Source organism: Pseudopodoces humilis, chromosome 15 (assembly GCF_049639895.1).
Source record: "Pseudopodoces humilis isolate 2021_Gansu_Grassland_sample_001 chromosome 15, ASM4963989v1, whole genome shotgun sequence".
In the NCBI taxonomy this organism is placed as follows: domain Eukaryota; kingdom Metazoa; phylum Chordata; class Aves; order Passeriformes; family Paridae; genus Pseudopodoces; species Pseudopodoces humilis.
This window is the reverse complement of record NC_142214.1, coordinates 6,229,710-6,245,392: the sequence shown is the minus strand read 5'-3', so window position 1 is coordinate 6,245,392 and position 15,683 is coordinate 6,229,710. Positions and strand designations below refer to the sequence as shown.

At 50.9% G+C, this 15,683-nt stretch overlaps 1 protein-coding gene across 1 annotated transcript; it reads left to right on the top strand.

The window, feature by feature from the left end:
* The first annotated feature begins 9,438 nt into the window (after positions 1-9,438).
* On the top strand, positions 9,439-15,429 carry LOC102103556 (G protein-coupled receptor 83-like). Its single transcript, XM_005526245.2, has 4 exons — positions 9,439-9,822; positions 10,604-10,729; positions 11,401-11,534; positions 14,657-15,429. The coding sequence occupies exons 1-4, from the start codon at positions 9,439-9,441 to the stop codon at positions 15,249-15,251; spliced, it is 1,239 nt and encodes a 412-aa protein (XP_005526302.1). The 3' UTR covers positions 15,252-15,429.
* The last annotated feature ends 254 nt before the right edge of the window (positions 15,430-15,683 follow it).

Sequence of the window (15,683 nt, the reverse complement as noted above, 5' to 3'; positions counted from 1 at the left end):
CAAGCAAAGCAGAATCATATTGGCTTATCGACTTTGTTCACAGCTGCCACACAACTGCAACACTGAGTTCTGTGCTTTCCCTCTTCCCAGGGAATTCAGGATTTTCTCCTGAATCAGAATGGGAGGACTTAGACTGCCAAAATAAGGAGCCAGCCCAAGACCTATGGTGTACCTCTGCTCTCAAATGAGGTCTCCAGTGCTGACAACAGACTGTTTCCTTCACAGGAGTGTTTTAGGGTTCAGGTCCACAGATCAGTTCAGGCTGGTCTAATCCAGCCATCCCTCCATCCCAGCAAGCCACATCAGGGCCACTGACCTGCACCTACTTGTTTCACTTAGATTATACCCATGTTGATTAGCACAAATGAGCTGAATAGAAAGAGGAAAATGCATCTTTGAGCCCAGCTCTGGCATTGAATTCTCTATACAGAAAGGAAATGGCTGTCTCTTCAGTTTCTTTTCAGTTTTTATTCACAAATTCTTAAGTGAACAAAGAGAGGCTCCTGGTTCTCCTTTGCAGCCATTCATGTGCCTCTGGGAAAGGTTTGGCTTCTGTGCTTGCCCCGCTAATCAAGGAAACAGAAAACACGGAACATTAGTGCATTTAAATCCCAGGCACTCTAAAGTCTCAAGAAAATAGAAAAAAATGTTTGGCAGATACATCACCTGATGCCCCCGGCCTTGAGGGCCTCAGCTGGGAAAATCTAACAGGAGGGGCTTCTTTGAGGGGAAGTTTCCTGAATGAGTTATCAGCTAGGGCAGGAAAAAACTGGAAGAAAAATGGAGAGGACCTGAGTCCCAGACTGGATAAGCCCCAAATACAGAAATTAATTCATCATCCAGTGTAATCAAGCATTGTGGACAAGAGTAATGGGTTTCCAGGGAGGATCCAGGCAGGCTTGCCGGAGGTTCCAGCGCCAAGGGGGATGGCACTGAACCGACCAAAGTCTTTGAAATCCTTCTCTGTGTTTCCTCCTGAGAAAAGCCTCAGCAGCAGCAGCATTTCTCTTGGTCTCCAGACTTTTTCCCAGCAGGAGCCCCCTGCCACGTGTGGGTCTCTTTGTGCTACCAAAGGCTCTGCAGCCTCATGGTCAGGGTTTCAGGATTTCAGGATTTCAGGGTTTCAGGATTTCAGGATTTCAGGATTTCAGGGTTTCAGGGTTTCAAGGTTTCAGGGTTTCAGCATTTCAGAGATGTGCTGGGCACTGTGCAGGTGCTGGGGAGGGCAGGCAGGAAGCATGGGCAGCCCCTGCCAGCATTCTCTCCCCATCCCTGCTGCTTCCAGCCCCAGTGGTCCCTGTCCCAGAAGCAGCCCTGAGGGGTTTGTGCCTCATATCCTTGCTGAACATATCAAAAGCAAGAAGAGGTTTTGTATTTTTTCCTCTTACACCTGGAAAGGGAGGAACCCCACAAGACTGTGATTTAGATCAGTCCCTGGAGCAAGAAGGCTGAGCAGAAGAAAGAAATCAGCATTCCTGAAACCTCTCCTGGTACCTGAGATACCTTAGCTCTGGAGCAGAGGAACAGCCCCTCCTCTGTTCTGACAGGTTCTGAACCCTGAGCAGAGCTCCCTGAATCCAGGAGAAACACAGGAATTTCAAAATATAGCCAAGCTTCCTTTTGGCAAGAAGAATATTGCCCACCATGGCTGGGGAGGTACCCAGCCCCTGCAGAACCCAAACTCAAAGGGCAGTAACTGGGCTGCAGCAAGCAGCTGCTGTCCAGCACCAGCTGGGGGGCTGAGATGTGACCTCACTGCCAGTGTGACAGCCTAGGAGGCTTTAATAGCTGAGCTCTCTAATAGTAGTTTAGTTGTTTTTGTGTGCGTTTGTTTGAAAACTTATCTTCAGGTTTAATAAAATGGCATGTTTTTCCCTTGAGCTGGGCTGGCTCCCAGCAGATGCCCACCCATCACTGCTGCCCTGGTCTCTTTGCTGCAGGAGAGGTTCCAGTGGCCAAGGGCCAAGTGGTGCTGGTGGCTGGAAACCAAGGGAACTGACAAGAGGAAGGCATATACCTTAAGGTATGTCTTTTCTGGTTTTGCTGATTGCTGAACTTATTCCACATAGTTCCAGAGGATTTTAGTACAAAAGCTTTTGATGGAAGTAGTGTATTACTGTCGTGAAGAGGAAAAACCTGCCCTGACTTTACCCAGCAGTGCACATTGATGGGCCTTGACTTCACCCTATGGGCCTGTTTCCATTTAAGTTATTCAAAATTCTGCAGCTAAACCAGCCAAAGCTGGCCCAGGTAATGTGTTTTGCTGGATAATTGCAGCTGGGAGCAGAGGATGCTGGCTGGCAGTGTTCTGCAGCCATATGCTGTCTGGGTGGTTTGTGTGTTGATTTCTTGCCTGGGTTGTTTAGAATTCTGCACCAGTAAGTAAAGAAATGGAAAATTACTGCCTTGTCCACAGTTGTTACAGAAATGTAAGTCTCCAAGTGGGCCTGGAAATCTTTGTGCTGCTTGATCCTGGGGCCAGAGCTCACTCCTCAGTGCTCTTGTTAGCTCCTGATACTGAGCTTTTGAGGCTCCAGTTTTCTCCAGTGCTACATTTGGTGAGTCACCCCAGTGCTGCCTGGCTGCTCCAGAGGCAAAGGGGCAGTGTGGGGCTGCATAGGGACGTGCCTGAACAATCCCAGCACTCTCCAGTTTTGCACAGCAGTGAGAAATGCCCTTTTCATTCTAAACCTGTCCAGCTGTTCCTCTTTGTTGCAGTTCCCTGAAGCTGTCCCACAGCCATCTGTGTATCCAGCGCAGGCGGAGCAGCAGCCAATCACCCTCTGCCAGGTCTGTCCATCATCAAAGCTACTCCATGCCCACCATCCCACCCAGATCAGTTTCTTCAAGAGCTTTTGCAGGGGAAACCAGTGGAAATCCTCATAGGGATCCAAAGGGGTTGTGTTGTGAGATCCTCTTTATCCACAGTGCCTCCTTCCAGCAAGGGGGTCATTTGTCTGACACGTATGTGTCTGCATGCTCTGGTAAATCACATTTCTCCAGTGTGCATTAATACTTTTTTTTCAGGCTGCTTGGAAGGGAATTTGGATGTAAAATAACCAAGATTGCCCCTGGAGCCCCCTTTCAGAAAGGATGCCCTACTGGCCATGTTTTGTTCCCTTGGTGGTAAAGTAGTTTAACTTATAATTTTAATTTAAAAGCACAATAATCAGTACTTTTGTGTTTGAGCTCTTTAGACCTCCCAGGAAAGTGCCATTTGGATTATGCTCTTCAGATTTTATTGCTGTAATTTCATAACCTCTTTTGACTGAATGAGCTGAAAATTAAGTTTCAAATGCTTCAGCACAAGTGTCTCTCAGAACTGCCCCTCCTTTCCTGGCTGTTTGTGCTCCTGCTTCCATGCGTTTGCAAACCCAGAGTGATGGACTTTTGGCATCCTGCTGGGACCCTGCAGCTCAGCCTCGCAGAGGCTCCTGCCCCCAGTGCTCATCACAGGCAGCTGCTGGTGCCTGTGGTTGTTCTGCTGTTCAGGAATCTGACAGAGCCTCAGCACCCTCTGTCCTCTGGCCAAGCTTCTCCTGAGTCCTGGCTGCCCTGGGCTGTGTGGCAGAGCTGCACCCCTGGCCAGGGGTGACACAGCAAGGTACCTGTCACCAGTGCTGCTGGCGGCTGAAACATTCCTCCCAAACCCAGAAACTGGGCAAACACATAGATCCTGGGGGATCCTTCCCAAGATCCATGAGGGATCCTTCCAGCTGAGGGAGTGAGCTTTCACCAGAGCTCCACAGCTCAGGGGCTTTCTGAGCTGACACAACAGCCACCCACAGACATTTGCCACACAGTGAGGTCCCTGAATCAGGGTCCTGGTGGTGACTTGTCCCCAGATAAAACTCAGCAGGATGCTACAGCTGCCATCAGCCTCTGCATGACTTCTCTTGATAGCTCAGGCAACTTCAGCCTTTGTCACGTCTCTTCCTTTGATCAGAGCTACACAAGGGACAGAGTTTTGAAGTAAATGCATATTGTACCAATACTTTTGACGTCCTATCTTCATTCTTCCCTTCCTTTGGTGCGCGAGTGAACCCAGCAAACCTATCATGCTTTAAATTAATTTGGTCTTGGAAGGGAACAGAGATAATGAGCCATTCCAGGACGGCATTTCTTAAAAGCCAGGGAATGTACAGCACAGGGGAGGGTGCTGCCTGAGTCTTCCTCACCTTGTCAAACAAATCCACCTCTCTCCTGAGCTTGTGACAGGGTCTGTGCAGTGTCTGTCAGCTGCTGGCCTCCACTCCAGACACCTCTGAAGGGGAGCTCCTCTGACAAAGTCCTGCTTGCAGAGCTGCAGCTCTCTGGCCTCAAACCAGCGATGTGCTTGCAGAAGGGCTGAGTTTACACACTGTGAGAGGTGTATGAGTTTTGAACTGTTCATCAAAGATGAGAAGGCTCCTTGTGAGCTCAGTGCCTGGATGTGGGGGGATCCCTGCTCACTGTTCCTGTACCTGTGCAGGAGGACTCAAAGAAGCCCCCGCAGAGTGAGCTGCAGGAAGGGATGAGGGAATTAACATCCCAAATAAAGCCCCCATGTACACCACACATGGAAAGTGACTTACCCCTTCTACTCTTTGCCAAGACCCCCTTCATTAGCAAAGAGTTTTCTATTGAGGAAAACAGGATTTTTTGGGGTTTGTTTGTTTGTTTTTCTGTCTTGACTACCACACAGAGTGGGGAGAAGAATCTCCTAAAAAGAAAACACACAGTAAGGAGTGTTCAAGGCTCAGAGGCTTCTGAATCTGAGAGTTCACCCCAGCAAAGGACAATGCACATTGATGGGTTGAATTCCCACACAGATGGGCTGCACCAAACCCAAGGGCAGACTTTGATGGCCCAAGCCATGGCCAGGCTGGAGCACTCAGAGCTGGTAGGACAGCACAGGTAGGAGCTGGCTGTTAGCGTCACCTGCTAGGGTCTCACATCCCGTTGAAAATCAGGGGGCCAGCAATCAGACAGGAACTGGATGTGCTGTCAGTCATTCTGTATGACTGTTTTCCAAGAAAGAGAAAAAGAAAAAGAAGTCTGAAGATCCAGCTCCAGTGGGTCACTAGACAAAGCCCATCAGAGTGGAGAGGTGGCACAGTTACAATGGTGTACTGTAATAGATTGTTAAAATGGTAGTTCTCTTTGTTCTATCACCCAAACCTTACAGCTGAACCTCAAGGACTATCAAATCTATTACAGAGCTTTTCTTTTCCAACTACCCTGAAGTTGTATTATTAGCAGCTATTATGTAATTGCCATTTGTATTTTGAATAATAAAGTCTGTAACTATTCACAGGACATCAATTGCTATGGCATTGTTGCTCTTTTCTTATTTCTCCTTTTGAAGCCCATTTTGTACAGTATGCCACTCCACCCACTTGCCTGTGCTGAATCTCAGAGCCAGTCAGAGAATATGATAATAGCAGGCTCTGGCCTGACATAATGCACATGAAAGCACTGTTCCCATGTCAGTGGCAACTAATGCCAGATCATACTCTGACCCTGAGGAAAATGAGCTTTGGTTATCATGGAGGACTATTTGCACTTCCCAGTTCCTGCCCCCTGAATTTTAATTTGATTTAAGTTGGAGGATGAATTTAAAATTTAGTTGTAGTTTCTGTTTTAGATGTGCTACCTCCATTGTTTAGAAATCTGGTGTGTCCATGCCAGGTGAGAGGAAACTCAAAGCCTCTGTGGGGCTGCTGAAAGCTCAGCTGGGAGGGAGGTTCCAGAAGCACTCAGAGAGCTCTCACCCTGCTGCCACCTTGGGCAAACCCGAGCTGGGTTGTAACACATGTCTGGGCTGTGCACATTAGTAGCACAGCAATGTAAAGCTTGGTAATTAATATTTCAGGGGCTCAGCTATACTTTTGATGCCCTAAAATCTAACAGACACCAATGTCTGAGGGCAAAAGGAGGAGTTGTGCAGCTCCTCAGTTCCAAAGCCTCTGGTGCCTGTGTATCTGCACTCATATTAATTCTTCTGTCCAGAGAGGAGCCAGCCCTGCAGGAAACAAAAAGACCTTCTGACATTTAAGAGTAAGACACAAGAAGGAAAGACACAGAATACCTTTAATACATCCAGCATGCAGAGTCTCCTCAGAGACAGACAGGTAACTGGAATTTTGCTCAAGAAGGACAGGGACAAATCTCTAACAATTTTATTGCACAACACAACCATTCCTGCTCCTGAAGTGTTGAATAGATAAAAACAAGACAGGCATCAATCAGAGACTTGTCTAATGACATGGAACACATGGGACCAGCAGCTCCATCAGGGGTCCGAGGGCAGGAGAGGCTGCTTGGGATTGTTGCTGTGTAAGGGGTCAAATCTTAATTGCTTAACCAGTGAGGGCCTGAGTGTTTCAGGAGGTTCTAGTACATACCCGTGGTTTGATAATTTGCACCTGGAGAAAGCTAACATGCCTGGAATTTTGCTGGAAATATGATTGCACTAAACTCATAGTGCTCCTTTTCTGAGCTTGCAGCTCTAAAGACAGTGATGATATATGCCAGCAAGAACAGCATGGGAGGATAATGAAACGGCTCTTTGGATGCACAAGAATCTCACAGCCACAGTAAGAATGGCTGCAGGGGGACCAAAAAATAGCAGAAGCCTCCCAGATCATCTTGCTATATTTGTAATAAACATCCAGTGTGTCTTTCTGTAGCCCTCTGGCAAGAAACTCCAGAGAGAAAATACAAAGCTCATTCTGCTTCTGCTGAAGCAACTGGAGTTCTGCCACAGTCAGGAACTGATGCATCTCTTAGACCTGTGAATCCAGAAATACAAAATTCTGAGCAAAGAACCAGTTCCTTGGAAATGTACACCAAATATACAAATCTTTCCTCCTGCAGAAGGAATTCCTTTCTTCATCTGGAATCTTTTTCTACTATTTGCCAAGAATATCTTCATTAGTCTCTCAAAGAGCCTATGGCTGACATAGTGCAAGCTGTGATACCCAGTTTACTCCATGGCAAATAGCCCCCAAACTAGGAAAAATCTAATGTTTAACCTGTCATCATGGTATATATGCCCCGATAAAGGTTACACATGCCAGGACCAGGACAGACATCAGGGTGCTGTGAACAACATTTTTAAATGTGTTATTAAGTGGAATCAGGAAAAATTAGATCATTTGGAAGATAGAAGTGTTATTATCATTGGAATACACAGGAGGACCATAGCTGTTCATTGAACAGCTACATTGGACTGACAATGAAAGTGGATTCTTAGCTCCACATGTCAGCATGGGAACTTTTCACTCAGAAGCAGAATTTGGAGTCTGGCAAGACCCACATCCCATGACCCATGCCCTCCCATGTGTTCCCCATCCTGTAGCTACTCCCCTGACTTACTCCTTGCATTGCCTGGCCACAGCACGAACATGGAGACGGAGAGCCATGGGCAGAGGAAGGAGATCAATGCAGGTGACTGGAAAAGGACAGGAAAAAACTCTCTCTCTGTATATATGTATATGGAATAAGTGACACATATGGAATGCAAAATGAGAAAGATTATATCTAGTTTAAAAATATGTTGCCTAAATTCTTTGAAACCTAAACTGTCTTCTATGTCAGCATCTGTCAAGAGGGACCCAGCCATGAGAGAAACACTTATCAAAAAACAAGCGCTGAAACTGCACCAGGAGCCTTTCCGCAAAGATCCGGGCCGGGAGAGGTTTGTGAGGACGGCTTTCCCCTTTTCCCGTTAAGGCTCTGCCGGGGACTCTGCAAGCACGGATGCTCCGCTGTGGTGGGCGCTGCCCTCCGCCCCGGCTCCGCAGCAGCCCCGTGGGTCCCGAGGGAGCAGCCTCGGCGGCGGCTGCGTGTGAGCGCAGGGAGGGCGGCACCGGTAACCCCCGGTACCGGTAACCCCTGGCACCGATAACCCCCGGTACCGATAACCCCCGGTACCGGTAACCCCCGGCACCGATAACCCCCGGCACCGATAACCCCCGGCACCGATAACCCCCGGTACCGGTAACCCCCGGTACCGGTAACCCCCGGCACCGATAACCCCCGGCACCGATAACCCCCGGCACCGATAACCCCCGGTACCGGTAACCCCCGGCACCGATAACCCCCGGTACCGGTAACCCCGGCACCGGTAACCTCTGGCACCGATAACCCCCGGTACCGGTAACCCCCGGCACCGATAACCCCCGATACCGGTAACCCCGGCACCGATAACCCCCGGTACCGGTAACCCCCGGCACCGATAACCCCCGGCACCGATAACCCCCGGTACCGGTAACCCCGGCACCGGTAACCTCTGGCACCGATAACCCACGGTACCGGTAACCCCGGCACCGATAACCCCCGGCACCGGTAACCCCCGGCACCGGTAACCCCCGGTACCGATAACCCCCGGTACCGGTAACCCCGGCACCGGTAACCCCTGGCACCGATAACCCCCGGTACCGGTAACCCCCGGCACCGATAACCCCCGATACCGGTAACCCCGGCACCGGTAACCTCTGGCACCGATAACCCCCGGCACCGATAACTCCTGGCACCGCTAACCCCCGGTACCGGTAACCCCCGGCACCGGTAACCCCTGGCGCCGATAACCCCCGGTAAGGACTGCCGGGCCGGCCGCTTGTGAATGGAGCAGCCCCGCCCCGAGCGGCGCCTCCGCCCCGCGGCCGCACGTGCGGGAGGGCCGGGGGTGCGCGGTGAGAGGGGTGACAGGGGGGTGAGAGGGGTGCGCGGTGAGAGAGAGGTGCGCGGTGAGAGACGTGCGCGGTGAGTGCGCGGGGTGACAGGGGTGAGAGCGACGTGCAAGGTGTGCGGGGTCTGAGGGGTGTGTGCGGTGCAGGGGTGCGGTGCGGAAGGCGTGCGGCGTGCGGCGGTGAGTGCAGAGTGTGCGCGCGGTGCGGGGTGTGCGCTGCGGGGTGTGCGGGGTGTGCGGGGTGTGCGGTACGGGGTGTGTGGGGTGTGCAGTGTGGGGTGTGTGGTGCGGTGCCTCCTGCCCGGGAGTCGGTGCCCGGCACTGTGGGGATCAAAAATGTTCGTGCAGTGCAAGGTGAGTGAGGGGGGGTAAGGGTAAGGTTAGGGATGGGGGTGTGGGTGGGGAGTCTGGTTTCTCCTTGATGGAGTGTGCAGGGAACAAGGGTGTAATTATGCTGTAATGTATGCACTGTCACATACAGACCTGTCTGATCTAGGAAGTGAAGTGTTGGTTTCCATTCAGTATTCAGATCGTTGCTGGAGAGACTTGTTTGGATTTGTTTAGAGTGGAAGATGAAGGCTTCTGCATTGGGAAGAAATTCCTGTGACAGCAGCACGGGATGGTCAGGCAGCTTGCTTGAGCCCAGACATCACCTGTGAACTTCTTGCTCTTGCTATGTGAGAGAGTGTGTGGTGCCAAACCAGCCCCTTCCTGCCACACCATTGGAGCTGCTCCTCAACAGGGAAGACCAGCGTCGACCTACCATGCCTCACTCACTGCTTCAGCCATACAGGTCACAGGTGATGGGGTTTCTTGAGGAGTTTGACCATTACTCTTCCCTGGCCAAACTCATGTCCATCTACCACACGACTAACAGGACCATCTTCAACTGGACAGAGAGCCGCATTGTCGAGTGGGAGAAATTTGCTGAGCTGGCTAAATATGAGCCAGAATCCCAGAAACCAACAGTGAAAGCGCTCCTAATTGTGGCGTACTCAGTCATCATTGTCATGTCTCTCTTTGGGAACATGCTGGTGTGCCACGTGGTGCTGAAGAACAAGAGGATGCACTCAGCTACCAGCCTCTTCATCGTCAACCTGGCAGTGTCAGACATCATGATCACACTGCTCAACATGCCTTTCACCTTGGTAAGTAGCTGGTCTTGCTGTCCCTTCAACCAGGACAGTCTCCCACCCACCAGAACTCTGCCTGGTGGTCACAGGCTTTCCATGCACTCTCTCCTAGGGCTGAGGTGGGAACCCAACACCACCAATTCTAACTGATAACTGCCAGGGAAGTAAAGCGTCGTTCAGCGACCTGTGTGCTCTCTGTTGCTCTGTTAGACTCTGTAACTCCTAGAAACTCCAAAGTCTACCACAATGTGTGCTACCAAACCCCAGCAAGAGTTTCTTGGGGAATGAGAACAAGTGTTTTTAAAGTGCATGCAGGAGAGCACTAGAGAGTCCCTTAGTGGGTCAGAACAGTCTGAATGCCAGTCTTACTGGGTGACTGGAAGAAAGTAGTCAAGCTTTTCAGAGATGCCAGCTGGATAAAGGCTTCAATGGAAGCTCTCCAAATCTGACAGTGGGGTTGGTATCAAACCTTGGTCCACTTTTTCCAAGTATAGTTGTTAGCGTAATAAAAAGTTTCTACCACTGTTCACAAGCAATGTCTGTAGAACAGGCCAGGAGGGCTGTGGCATCACCACTTCATAATCAGTGGGGTTTGACCCTATAAACTCTTCTACAAAGGTGTTTCAGAGACCAGGTTAGCTGATCTTTCTATGAGTTTCAGGTGAAGCTGCCCAACCAGCCAGAACCCCTGAGCCAGCTCAGGTTCCAGCCAAGGGACTTGTTAGAAAACAAAGCAAATCCCCATGGATTTTTTTTCACCAATTTTTCTGGCTGATGAGCTGTTGTTTCCCATCAGGTCCGGTTTGTGAACAGCACATGGATTTTTGGGAAGGCCATGTGCCACATCAGCCGCTTTGTGCAGTACTGCTCCCTCCACGTCTCCACGCTGACCCTGACGGCCATCGCTCTCGACAGGCACCAGGTGACACTGCCCACCCTCTCTTCCTTGCAAGGCTCTGGAAGGAGACTTGAACTGTGAGACAGACCCATGTCTGTCCATGGCCATGTCAAGCACTGGCTGTGTGTCCAGTGCAGGGCAGCAAGGACAGCCCAGGCCATGTGCTTGTCCCTAGCAATCACTCCCCTTTCCCGTGCTGTTGTCAAATACTAGGTAAGTTCCAGACTATCAGATTTTATCTGTTTAAAGGTCTAACAAAGAAAATTTTGTGAAAGGTGAATTTCTGCCTCAGCAGAGGGGAGAAAAGCTCAGTGTCACAGGCCCAGCTGAAACAAGAGACATTTCTTATATAATTCATATAGAATAAAAAACATACCCTTGAGTGAAGACACTTGGGTAGATACCTTCTTTTTTTTTTTTTTTCCTTGACCTAATGTAACCTCCAGCTTAAGGAAAATGGTTCTCACATAACAAAATTGAGGATAAAGTTTGAAAGCTTCTCTGAGCAGACTGAGAAGTTCAATGTTTCCCATTTTCCAGGTCATTCTAATGAATAGCACATTTTCCTAATCATGGCTGTCATTTTCCTGTCATCAGCTGTGTTAGATTATGTCACAAACTGCCCACTCCCCTCATGGGCTGTGAGGGCCTTTGCTTCACATGGGACAAGAATCATGCTGGAGTCTCTGTTGTAGGTCATCCTGAACCCGCTGAAGCAGAGGATGTCCCTGACAAAGGGAGCTCTCAGCATCTCTGTTATCTGGCTGATGGCAACCTGTTTCTCCCTGCCCCATGCTGTCTATCAAAAGCTTTTCCAGTACAACTACAGGTGAGTGTTTCTCCCCAGTGAGTGTTGGAGACCTGTCAGCCCTTGTGCAGTGCCACTCGCTCAGTAGGGAGGGCACCGGAGTGTCCCAGGCATGGGGAGGGGAGATCTGGAATGAGAGGGAGTTGGGGTGTGGGTGACATCCCAATTCCCACAGCAGAGGCTGGGGCTGTGGAAGAGCTGCCTGGGCTGCTGTCTGGAGTTTGCTCTCACCACCTCCTGCGTGCCCAGACGAGGCTCTGGGTCCCACTCCCAGCCATGTGCTGGGGCAGTTCCAGGCACAGCCTGGCTGGGGCACAGCTGTTGGCAACACACACCTCCTCCAGTGCCATGGCATTGCCAGGAGAGCCTCTGTCCCAAGAAGGTAATTTTCTCCTGAGGGACTTTCCTCTTCCATCCTTTTGCCTGCTTGGTTCCTCAGACCCAGCAAGACCAAGTCCATCCAACTCGCGCAGGCAGGGAGGAGACAGAGAGAGTCAAACTGCAGTTTCAAAAAGAAAGAAAAGAAACCTCCTGTTGGGAATACCTGTGCTGACACCACCAAGGCTCTGCAGGGAGCAGGAGACCACCCTGGTTTGTCAGCAGGGCTACTGATCCCTCTTCCCCAGGATTTCATACACTGAGTCTCAGGTTGTGACTTCCCTGTATTTCATCCATGTGGATTTACAAAGCAGGACCTACCTTCCCTGAAGTGTGAGGTTCCTCCACACAATGTTACACTAATGAGAAAAACAAAGACGAGCCCCCACCCCCTTCTTCATGAGACAGGGCTGTGGGGGGACAACTGTGGAGCTGGGAGGGACCCAGTGAAGGACCAGTGCTTTGGCAGGAGCTGGAGCTCTCCTGGTGTGCCATGGTACCTCCCCTCAGGAAAAGGAACCCTTTCCTTGGCTGAACACAATGACAGCTGATGAAGTGGAATTTCACATCCACATGAGGACTGAAATACCAGAAAAAAGGAGAAGGTTCTGATGTAGAGGGAAAGAAAAAGAAAAAAATTGAAAGCAGAAGCTCATCTCCCCGCAAAAGGCCCAGAAATCACACTTGTCTCTGCTGTCACCCTCTGCCAGGGAGAAATACAAAACCCAAACTCTGGGGCTCTTTGTCCTTGCAGTCCTTTCCTCTGTGGTACCCAACCTGTTCTGTCCCTCCTGTCCCCACCAGCCTGTGGCATTGCTGTGACCTCTCTTGTCTAGAAAACAGTCCGTAACAGTACCCAAGTGGGATTTTTGTGGCGGGTGTCGCGCTGCTGGTGCTGCCCTTCGCAGGAATGCCAGCCTCGAGGCCAAGGGGATAATCTTACCATGACCTGTATTTTCAGGCTGAGATCAGCATCCCAGGGAGTGGGGCAAGGAGACACTGTGACAGGCAGCAGGAATGAGACTTCTGTTGTAGACATTGACCTTCTGTATAAAGGACAAATCTAATTTCCTGCAGCCCAGCCAGATCCCTCCTGTTGACGAGGCAGGAGAGTGTGAGTGCCTGCATAGGCTGTTCCTGCTTTTGGTGTATGTGGGGCTGCACCAGCTGGAAGTGTGATGGGGGCCTCGCAGCCCTCCCCTGCCTGTGCTTGTGCCTGATGTGCCTGAGATAGCCACGGGATGTCATACCTCCAACTGTCCAGACTGTAAACACAGGGCAGGGTTACTCTGTGCTTGTGTTGCTCTGCAGCTGTGCTTGGGGATTAGGGAACAAATTGCTCATGAATGAACGAAACCTACGATCTGTTTCGGGGCACCTGTCTCTGCTCATCCTTTGGCATGGCCAGAGGAAACTGAGCCCTGTGTTGGCACGAGGCAGCTCAGCGATATAAGGACTTCCAGGACATGCTATTCCTGTCCCTGCCTTCCATTGAAAAAAAAAAAAAAAAAATCACTGTTGTAATATTGCTTGTAATAGCTCCTGCAGGGCCAGGGCTCCTGAGATTCCTACCAGGGACTGGTTAGGGTTCTGGAATGGGAAGCAGGGGCTCCAGCAGCATCCATCTCTGGCTGCACTACACAGCAGTCACCTGAGTCCCTGATCATATCAGAATTCACCAAAACCATGTCCTGCCAGATCCATTTTGGCGAGTCCTCTGTGCCAGTGGTGAGGTCCCCCAGATCCAGGGGAGGAAAAGTCAAGACTGCAGTTCAAAAAAGATGATTTTCCCTTCTGTGTCAGTTCCCCTCTTGAGTGGCATCTCTGGGTCCTCTGCACTCGGTGGACCCATTGACCCTCCTCTGACCTCATCTCCTGCTCCAGCTGCCTGTTCTCAGCAATCTCCTATTTGTGGCACAAAAGGCAGCTCCAGCAGTTGAAAACAGGATATTAAAGATATTAATCAATACTGCAATGAATAGTGCACCTTGATGGGGGGCTAAAATCTGTGCTGAATAGAGCAGAACCAAGGACAAGGGATGAAGAGAGAAGAATAAAATGGAATAAGAGAAAGAAAAATAAAGGGAAAAGGAAAGAAAAGAAGGAAACATCCACTGGAAATGAATTCCATCACTTTCAGTCACCAGCTGCAGGGTGTGGAGGGGACACTCAGTGCAGTGAAGGGTGATGGGATGAGAGCCACTGCTGACCAGGCAGTGAGAACACACTCGGATCCTGGGGCTGGATGGGATGGGACAGGTGTAAATTGTTAAAATGAGCTGTTGTGTGTATGGTTACACTCGGTTCTTTTGTTGCTTAATTGTCAGTGGTTCAACTGGAGCCGAGTCACTAATCATCACACCAGTTTTAAGAGGTAGCAGGAAGGTTGTAGGAGCTGATGGCAAGGGAATGGTGGGTGGGGAAGGGAAGGGAGGTGGGTTGGTCAGACCTGTGAATCTTTCTCACAACCTCCAGCCCTTCCCTCCAGGGCAGCTTTGGCCACTTGCTGCAGGGATTCTGTGCTAGTGGGTATGGCAGGGCAGGGGCTCCTGGCTGCTGGGGGACACAGCAGGGTGGGTGCTCCCATGGAGGGCAGGGGCTGCAGGTCCAGCCTGAGAGAGACATGCCAGAACTGTGCCTCTATGTCCTCCCTCTGTCCTCACTGCACCTCTGTGGGCAGTGTGAGACCCCCACTGTGGTTTGAGCCAGCAGCACCCATGGGACAGCAATGGCCACGTGTCAAATCTGTATTTCTTGTTTTCAAGGGAAGCCACTGTCCGGAGTCTGTGCCTCCCTGATTTCCCTGAGCCCGCAGAGTTGGTCTGGAAGTATCTGGACCTGTCTACCTTTCTCCTTCTTTACCTCCTGCCTCTGCTGATCATCACCATCACCTACATGCGTCTGGCCAAGAAGCTGTGGCTCCGCAATGCCATCGGGGACATCACCACGCAGCAGTATGTCACCCACCACAGGAACAAGAAGAAGAGCATCAAGATGCTGATGCTGGTGGTGGTGGTCTTTGCAGTCTGCTGGTTCCCCCTGAACTGCTACGTGGTGCTCATCTCCAGTCTGGGCATCAAGACAAAGAACTCGCTCTATTTCGCCCTGCACTGGTTTGCCATGAGCAGCACCTGCTACAACCCCTTCATCTACTGCTGGCTGAACGAGAGCTTCCGCACGGAGCTCCGCTCCCTGCTCTGCATCTGCCAGAAGGTGTCACAGGCTCGGGGCCAGGCGCTGCCAGCCAGGGCCGTGTCCTGCCGCGAGGCGTGGTTGGAACAGACCAGGTGCAGGAAGGGACCTGCCTCCCAGGCCAGCAGCTCCAGCAGAAACCTCCCGACGGCCAACACGGACCTGTGAGCCACGGGGCTGAGGGGAGTTACCTGCTTGTGGGAGGCATCAAAGGGCATCTCCAGTCTCTCCTTAGGAGCCAGCATTGCTGCGCTGCTGTTTCATTGCTGACTTTTGGCTTGTCTTACTGTAGCCCCTCCTCTGCTTGGCACGGTGGGCACACAGCCTCTCCAGCACTCCACCAGTAAAACCCATGCTGCAGCTGGCCCAGAGCACAGGAATATGTACAGGGGACATGGAGCTTCTCAGACATGGTGATTTGCTTTCAGGTTTTCCCATTTATTGGTAACAGAGGGAGTGGACCCGGGTTTCTGTCACTGGCCTGAGCCACTGGTCTGTAACACGTGCCATAGCGTGGGGCTCTGCACAGCAGCAGAAGCAAATCTGTGATGACAGGTGTTTGAAGGAAGGACTTGGACATACAGAGGAACTCCATCCACA

What these genes read in the sequence shown, in the direction of transcription:
- LOC102103556 (XM_005526245.2), top strand. Translation starts at nt 9,439, where the DNA reads ATGCCTCACTCACTGCTTCAGCCATACAGGTCACAGGTGATGGGGTTT. An exon ending in TCAACATGCCTTTCACCTTG is followed by an intron (nt 9,823 to 10,603) that starts GTAAGTAGCTGG and finishes GTTTCCCATCAG; the next exon opens with GTCCGGTTTGTGAACAGCAC. An exon ending in CTTTTCCAGTACAACTACAG is followed by an intron (nt 11,535 to 14,656) that starts GTGAGTGTTTCT and finishes CTTGTTTTCAAG; the next exon opens with GGAAGCCACTGTCCGGAGTC.